Here is a 9,034-nt window from a genome sequence, read left to right on the forward strand (position 1 = left end):
CGATCATCGTAGTAAGGTAGGAATTGATTCATGTCGCACGAAGTATTTCTTTCTGTCTCTCGTCCCCCATACGTTTCAGGAATGAAACTACCTTCCCTCAAGTATCGTAGGCATCACCGATAACAAACTTTTCTGCGAAACAATAGTTAACATGATCAGGAAAAACATTGTATTAACACAAGTGACTGCACTTATTTGTTTGCTAACGCTACTACTCTGTAACGACTGCCCTCTTCAATGCCATATGGTCCTGAGGGTATTTTAAATAAAAAATAAATAAAAAATGAACGTTCACACTTGTCTTTGTGCTCATAAATAAGTGTCGTCCTGACGGCAATAGGCCAGTTTTATGAGCCTAGTTAAAAATATCAGTTGCTAGAATTGCTAGTATTCGGTATCGTCCATGAAAACAATTACGGTATTCGTTCAATGGCGAAGGAATCACAACAGCTCTAAGCTTGAGTATGCAACTCGCAAAAGACAATAGAGATAGGGATGTATTGCAATTGCTGCTTCAGCTGCATTTTATTGTGTTTATGGGCATCTAAAGCTCTGCTTGCACTGTGTCATGAGTGATGACGGCGGAAACCAATCGCACACAATATGACAGGCATGATTGCACATCTCAACACAAGAGCACTTCACTGTTTACCCAACCACAGAACGAGACAACACATCAATGTACAGCAATTGACACTACCATCACCCCCTTGTTTTTTTCACGTCTGGAACTCCCAGCCAGGCGAGTGGCTGTCGGTCTGAAAAACAGTCCCGAACGCATTCGTGCCGGCGCTTTCGCTGTTAAAGAAGGCGTTCGACGCCGAGCTTTGCGTCGTCCAGTCAGAATCTCCCTTTTCGAAATTACCTTCGGTACGAATGGCGTCCGCACTGAAGGGTTTCGGCTTCTCCTCTGGTGCCGCGTCACCAAAATGATGGTCCGCAGACTGGCGATTGGGAAAGTCCGAAGATTCCGCTTCGGAGAAGGAGTCCAACAGGCCCCGGTGCATTTCGCCGAGGGAATCGGACGATGTCCGTGTACCGCTGGAGCACACGTCATTCCACGAAGACTGCAAAGAAGTCCTCTGCTCGGGAACCGAGAGGTCCTTGGAGGCGTCACGGTTGACTTCCGACTGGGGCTGCTGCTGCTGCACCTCTCGGTTCAACGGTATCTGTGATGTTTCCCGCGCTGGGGTCTCGGTCTTCTTGCTGCGCGATTTCTGGCTTTGCGGAGACATGCACTCGGTGAGCTCCTTGTTGATGGCGCTCAGAGTGCGCGTGCAAACGCGCCGCAGGTTGCTGATGACAGGACCCAGTGAGAACTTGCTCTTTTCCGGGCACGGAGCTTGACTGGTCGGTGCCTTGGACTTCGCGAAGCAGCTTTGGATTTCGTTGGACTTGCCACTCGCCCTCTGGAAAGCAGACTTTAGCTTCCAGGACCCAGTACAAGAAACGTTCGTGGATTTTGGGCGTTGGCTGCTAGATTTGCTGCGTTCGTCGAAACCGTCCGCGCCGTCGTCGTCACTCGAGTCATCGAGGTCTTCTATAGAAATTGCCGAGGACGAAGTTGATCTGTTTAGTCCGCAAGCGTATTTGTCTTCAACCACCGCGCTGATGCTACACGGGGCACGCTTGGCGACTTGCTGGTTCTGCGGCCGAGTGTCCAGGGACGTAGTGCTTTCGGATTCGGTGACATCGGCGACGCGCGATTCCGGGGGCGAACTGCTACTGCACACTCCCGATGTGCTCGCGCTAATGGTCAGTGCTGAGGAGATGGACTCTTCTGGCCTGTCTTCGGCCACGTCGAGGACCTCGGTCTGTTCTTCGCTGCACTTTTCGTTTTCATCGCTTGCGTCTTCCGTATCTACTGCACCTTCTGCACCATCTGGATCTTCTGATGGTGGCGGTTCTTGTACTATCCTGGACATCATCGTCATGTGAATCGCACCCAACAGTAACGCCATCATGGCGGGTCTCTTTTCCTTGAATCCGGTGTACCAAGAGGTCCAGAGCACTGTTAAGCGCCTCGAAACTTCTTTGATGACCATCCATACGGCAATGAGCATGAGAATTACACAGTGACACATTACACAGTAAAACTGCACAATTCCGGTGATGGCTTGGATCCATGAAATGGTGAGCTGCCGCTGCGCGCTCTTGGTGGGAGGCCATGACTCCCCGCCGCTGCTGAGTGAGACGTCGCTGCTCATTGTGAGTTAGCCTGCGAATAAGCGAGCAAGTGACGTGCGGTAAGTCACGCCTGACAGTGAACGGGTGATAGATCAGAATCGGTAGACTTTACAGATGAACTAACTTTCGTATGCATATTCTGAATACAATAGCGGCCTTTTAGGACATTACATAGCGGGAAGGAGGGATTTCGTAAACACTATTTTATAAGTTGCCGCGATGCAGTATAATTAGGCGCGCATGGTCACACATTAGTTAGCGGTGAGAAACGTTATCGAAAAAAAATCGAAAGTGCCCTACAAATTTTGTTGCTGTGCAGGCAAGCGAGAGAAACAGCTCACAAACAAATCAGCAATACACTTAAATTGGCTAAAATTAAGTTAGCATACTATCTGTTGGAAATACTCCCCAATGCGCGCGATGCACTAGTCTGAACACGAGAAGGCCCCTACTATTGTTGAGGCTAAGGATATGCGTCAGCAAAGTTCCAATTTTGACATTCACTTTATTGCACAGCTCCTTTCCAGGTGCAATACGCATCATCCAAGCGATGAGTCATGCCGGAGCATGTATAACGTGTCATCGTCGAATCGCTACACTAGTTTTCTTTTTTTTCAAGATCGTGCTCTCAGCAACAACAACATATTTCAACACTGTGCTCGCACTGAGTATTCGCAGACAGTTTCATCATGGTCAGTTCTACGCCGTTTCCCTATTGAGCTCTCACCCCGACAGCGGGCGGACAGTTCGGCGCCACACATTTGGTGCTAAATTGGTTAACGTGTTGTCGCTTCGTGTGAGATCACTTGCTACGTTAAGGAAAACATTGACTCACTCGCTGTAGCTGGCAGCTGGCGGGAACGCGGCACCTCATCGCGCACACGTTTGGCGCCGCGGTGTCCGATCGTTGTGCCGCGTAGTCGTCTGGGCATCGCGGGCAGACTTCGTCCCGAGTTGTGCGCGTGCAGCAGTGGCTCGACCTCGGTGACCAGCGCCAGAACCAGGCCGCCCCGGAAAACCGTGGCTGCTGGCGAGACGCGACAGCGCGTGGTCGCTGGACACATCCTCCTTTTTTACTGCCACTTTGTAGACTCCCGGCTCCGCCTCTTCCTCTTCGGAAGAGTAAAAGAAGAGCCTTGCGCCCGCTTTTGTGTGTTCTTTCGTTGAGAATCACAAGAAGCTCTTTTACAGAAAGGGGTTAAGTGTCTAACGCGTTAAACATGCATCACGAAGCCACACAGGCAGGCACAGCAACGAACGTTTATGGTGCTGAATGAAGCGCCCATGTGTGACCGCTCTTGGCCAAGGTACGGTGCATGAACCAAGTATATGCGCCTGCAGACGGCGCTATCAAATTGTTAACACATGCAAATCATCATCATCATAATCATCATTATCATCACCACCACAATCATCACATGATGCGAGAAAGGTTCTACACAGAATTTCCTCAAGAACCCGCTCTGGGCATGCAACGGAAGCACTAATATTGTATATCTGCATCTCAAATTTTTCTTTCAGGATTTTTCGGTTCATCTCTTTTTCAAGCCATGCGTTCTTTCTTCTTTTCCCACTATGAGAGTGGGGGGTGCTGCTGTCTTGCTCCATGGCGCTGAGCCATGCTCCCGCAAGGGCAGAAGAAGACAGCGCCAACTTTCCCTTTTCCCTCTCAAGAACCACTTCTCTATCTTGCTCATTGTACAACTTAGACAACTGGATAAGCGCAAACGGACATGTGGCGCTGGGTAGGTATTCGAATAGGAAACCTAGGCCACAGGGTACCTGCAACTGGCCGTGTGGTATTGCATCTGCGTATGTGTACATTCTTGGCGAACCCCTCTGAATCGGTAGACGCCACCGATCAGTTACCCGAATAGACACACAGAACAACAGGAAAGAAAGGAAGAAGTCGTATTTAAATACAGTCGAGTGTGCAGAAAGAAGTGAAGTGAGCGATATAGGACCAGATCATGCATTCTGGTTCATTCTGATGATGCTCTCTAAGCTGCGACGTTCAACTTGTCAATTCCCTTGTTTTTTATACGCCTAATTTAGCCACACGGTTCATGCCCAATTCCACGCTGTGGGTATGTGCCACAACCACTCAGGAGAACAACAACAACATTTATTAAGCGGGGAGCTCTGAGCTTCAAAAAAAGTGAGCAAGTCTGCTACAAAAAAAAAAAAAAGGAATTAAAGTACGCTGAAAGAAAGAGAAGTTGGCAACATACATTGCAGAGAAAGAGAGAGACATTTATGATGATGTAAAAGCTCTAATAGGAAGTTGAAGAGGGTGGGAAAATGGGTCAAGTGAACGAAATAGGACGAAGAGTCGGACAGTATTAGGAAACAAGTTTAATACTAAAGCAACAGAACATTGTTTTCGACGGGTTAAAAGTGCCCGATTTCGCCAGATATGGGCCAACTCTGGTCCGGTGCTTCCTGTATCGAAAGCAGTTGGATGTATGTTATGTGTGTGGCAAGCTTGGACATCGGGCGGATGCCTGTCTGGCGCCCGATTGCTTTGAATGCCGAGGATGCGGGGCTCGGAACCCTGAAGAGAATCACAACTGTGTGCCTTGTAGCAAGCTTTGTGGCAGACGACACCTGACCACGGATAAACAACGCAGACAACGATACCAACTTCCCTACGTCGTGCGTGTTCGACGACAGGAGAGAGCCAGGGCGGAGCTAACCGCGGGAGAGGAGGCAGCCGAGATGTTGCAGCTGGTGAGCGCCCGCCAACGCTCTAAGGGACGCTCGCGCTCTAGGAGCCGCTCCAGGTCGAGGCAGCGGCCATCATCTGGGACTCCAACTACCAGAAGCCGATCCGTTTCTAGGGAGGCGCGGGTTAGCTTTCCTGCAGCTTGTGGAGGCGGCGGCGCAGCTGGAAGCCAGACCGGCCAACTCAAGGGCGGCATCAGCACCGGCCGAGCGCGCGATAAGCGCCAGGAGCATGTGGATGGTAATAGGGAGAGGGATAGGATTGCGCAATTGGAGAGAGAGAATCATAGCTTAAGACGAAGCTTTAGCTCGGGCCCAACTCGGACGCGGCCTATTGAAATACATGTAAAACGCAAAAATGTTTTTATGAGATAACCCCTGGACCGATTTTGATGAAATTTGTTGCATCTGAAAGAGAAAGTTAAATTCTAGTGACTGTTGGAAGCGGAATTTCGATTTAGGGCTTACATTTTCTTAAAACGATTTTCAAATATTTGACCGTTTGAAAAATATAGAAGCACGAAGTTCACAAATTCATAGCTCTGCATGAAGAACTGATATTGCGGTTCTGTAAACGGCATCCATTAGATCATTCAAAGTGGACAAATTTAGTATGTCATTTTACATCTTACGTGAATTTGTTACGTTGGTTACAACGGTTTCGCAAAAGTTGTATTTACCTATGATTAATTTTCTTTTTATATTCATGTGTAACATATCAATTTTGTCCGCTTTAGATGTACTATTAGGTGCAATTCACAGAATTGTATTATCATTTTTAGTTGTTTAGTTACGGAGCTGTAAACTTGATAGTTTCGTTTTTAGAAAATTTTCGAGTTTTGCCAATTTTTAATAAAAAATTGACGACCTAACTCGAAAATTCGAAACCAACAGTCACTAGATTTTACGTTTGTCTTTTAAATGCAACAAACCTCGTCAAATTTGGTGCAGTGGTTGCCGAGAAAAACGAATTCTCCTTTTACATGTATTTAGATAGGAGCACTCGAGCTAAAGCTTCCTCTTAAAAGCAGCAATTGACTGGCTTATCAAAGAGATAAAGCTTTTAGACGTGTCGGTTACCTCCATCGTTCATTGCGTAAGGCTCCAAAGGATATCAAACTGATGACGTATAAAACACTTATCCGCCCCATTCTTGATTATGGCTGCATCATATGGAATCCTCATAAGAAATCCGATATTAAAAAGTTAGAATCAGTCCAAAAGAAATCAGTGCGCTTCATTCTTCGCAACTATAGCCGAGATTTTTCCCCTTCTTCCCATTATACATCTACAGGACTTACAGTCCTTTCATCTCCCCGCCGCATAGAATGCATGAAATTTTTACACACACTGATTCATTCTGAGCGCCTTGTTACACTAAATAATTATTTGAACTTTAGTCCACCTTCTATCACTAGGAGTTCTCATAATCTCAACCTTATCCCTTTCTTTTGCCGAACGGAGATGTTTAAGCACAGCTTCTTTCCATTGGCCATTGAGCTCTGGAATTCACTGCCTGGAAGCATCCGCTCCTTACCTACGGAAGAATTTTTGAAAGCAATTACATATAATTGATATTCATATTTTATGTGCCTGTATCTCGTTTTCTTGCTTTCCTTTTTTTTTCTTCACTGCCCGCTCCTGCAATAGCCTCACCGAGGCTGCAGTATGTATAAATAAATAAATAAATAAATAAATAAATAAATAAATAAATAAATAAATAAATAAATAAATAGCTGAACTTAGGAACGGTTTACCTTCCGGTAACAGCGATAGCTTAGGACAGGTTAGGAAACATGATGACTCGGTTGAGGTACCAAGGTCTGTGGAGGTCGCAGAAGAGAACATGGCGGACCAGGAGACACATGCTCCGAAAAAGAGGGCCCTATCCTCGACCGTGCGGATTCAGGGCAATGTCGGTTCCGAGCTTAAAGCAATGATGGCGACATAGCAAGAAAGTGTAAATCAGATCTTTAGTAGACTGGACCGGATAGAATAACGGGAAAATATCACGGATCAGAGATTAGGCAAAATTTAAATATTGGCGGCGAGGAGTTACGGAGTCGCCATCTATCGGAAGCGCCTCGCTGGCGTAGTATGAGGGATCACGTGGCGCGCTCCTCATAGGTTTTGCTGTCAGCGCTCACTGAAAACACCACGCGCGACCTCTCCTGGACATTTCTGTACGTACTTTCGAAACGAGAGAAGTTTCTTAGTGTCTAAATAATAATCTTAGGCAAACTGAAAGCACAGAATCGTTTACAGACGCTATCTCTTTACCGAATGCGTACAGTGAACGCCACTGCGCGCGGTCGCCGCGATGGAGTCTCCCGAACCGGCTTCTTGCGTGAAAGGTAGGTAAACGCCAAGAGCAAACTATGTGAAATATGTTCTTATAGTGTTTGTATAACTAAATGGAGCGTAACAGAACGAAGCCTTAATGCAGCGATCGCGCAGATTCGCAGCGACCGACTGCGCGTCTGCATGCTTGTCCGCGCACTGTTTCGCTTTCTCCGCGCGCGCGTTTTCTCACCGTGCCATGAGCTTTAGGCCGCAGAATATCAGCATTTGACAGTATACAAGCAACCATTGTTGCGTGGGCGCTATCAGAGCTGTTCAAAAATAATTTCATTGTAGAGACTTCCACGCCTACGGGGACTGTAATGTGCCGTCGCGACGATTCAATCTTTTTTTTCTTCTAAATTCTTTGACCTTTCAATATTATTTCTCGAGTTGCGTCGCACTGTATGTTTATCGCTGTTCTCAGCGTGCAATTTCCCGCTGCTCCTCTTTTTGTAATCCAGTGCATTAATTCATAACACAAACATGACCATATGCCATGCTTTTTTTAAATGTGCTTCTTGCCGCTGCCTTTCCACTCCAGTGAACTTGCCAGTATCTATAGCATCGACAAGTTCATAGACCAAACCGTCATGACATCAGTCGGGCAGCGGACTCGGGCGAGCGTCTCAGCGCGCGTTTTCCGAACATCGCAGACCCGGCGTCGTAGCAGAAATCTTCCTCGCGTCTGTGCTTGCTGCATACCCTAGTTGTAGCCGATGACTGTTTGCCGGTTTTATGTTTCGCGAGCCGAGCTTCACGCAGCTTCTTGTCCTGCGGCTACGTGTGAATAAGGCTGACACCGGCCTCCGTTACGTGCGTCTGGCCCTGCGGCACCGAGCAGTAGCCTACCATGTTGCGCGCCTTCAAAGGCAGCCACTACCTATTGTAGTGCTTTGAAGCGTTGTAAAGGAGACACTCGAAGCGGGAAAAGTTCGCCACTAAATGAGGACCGCAGCGTACGAGGGAATTTAAACTCGTTTTCAGCTCGCTTCGGCGCGCCCGAAGCAGCCGACGCGGCCGCTATGTCCACGTGATCCCTCCTACCACGTCACGCCGACGGTGGCGCCAGCTTTTCCAGTGGTGGAGCTCGAGGCCAATATCTAAACGAGACGGTGGTCCCTGTTATGGAGCGGGAGTGCACTCGGCCGCTAGGCCAGCAGGGTAAGTCGCCGAGTGGACTTGAGCTCAAAACTAGTTCACCAAATTTCCGTGGTCAAGATGGCTCTATTAAACAGTTCATTTAGTATTTGGTAGTGGAATTGTAGGGGGTTCAATCATAAGAAGGCGTCTCTGCAGCAGTTTATTAGAACGCATGGTGTGAAACCTCAAGTTATCATGTTACAGGAAACACTGACGTCTAAGGTGACCTTAACGGATTTCAAAGCAGAAGTTAAGGATAATGAACAGGGCAGAGGACTCGCTACTCTCATTAATAGGAGGTTGGCGTATATTAGACATGATCTTCACATAGCGGATTGCAAGATTGAATATTTTATGGTGGAGGTGATTTTAGGTCGGCAAAGGTCATGTCAGAGGAGCGTTTACCTGCTTAACCTGTACAGTAGCCCCCGGGACACGAAGCAGAGTTCCAAATCTCTCTTGACCAAGCCAACCAATCTGGCTAAGGATGCACCGTTGCTTATTGGAGGGGACTTCAATGCACCATATCGCGTGTGGAAGTATGTTTACAGCACTATTAAGGGGAAGAGACTATGGCAGCAGGCACTAGACTTGAATGTAACTCTGATTACAGACCCTTCGTATCCCACCAGATGTGGCA

The 9,034-nt window shown here is 47.5% G+C and overlaps 1 protein-coding gene across 1 annotated transcript; it reads right to left on the reverse strand.

The window, feature by feature from the left end:
- Nucleotides 1–507: 507 nt before the first annotated feature.
- Nucleotides 508–3,304, reverse strand: LOC129384641 (uncharacterized). The gene is made up of 2 exons (XM_055070232.1): nt 3,023–3,304; nt 508–2,218 (listed from the first exon to the last, which is right to left on the reverse strand). Exon 2 carries the CDS (start codon nt 2,205–2,207, stop codon nt 720–722), a length of 1,488 nt encoding a protein of 495 aa, XP_054926207.1. The 5' UTR covers nt 2,208–2,218; nt 3,023–3,304; the 3' UTR covers nt 508–719.
- Nucleotides 3,305–9,034: the final 5,730 nt, after the last annotated feature.

The sequence above is a fragment of the Dermacentor andersoni genome, chromosome 5 (genome assembly GCF_023375885.2).
Source record: "Dermacentor andersoni chromosome 5, qqDerAnde1_hic_scaffold, whole genome shotgun sequence".
Taxonomy (NCBI): domain Eukaryota; kingdom Metazoa; phylum Arthropoda; class Arachnida; order Ixodida; family Ixodidae; genus Dermacentor; species Dermacentor andersoni.

Excerpts from the sequence above, each read along its gene's own strand:
- LOC129384641 (XM_055070232.1), bottom strand. The coding sequence starts at position 2,207 with ATGAGCAGCGACGTCTCACTCAGCAGCGGCGGGGAGTCATGGCCTCCC.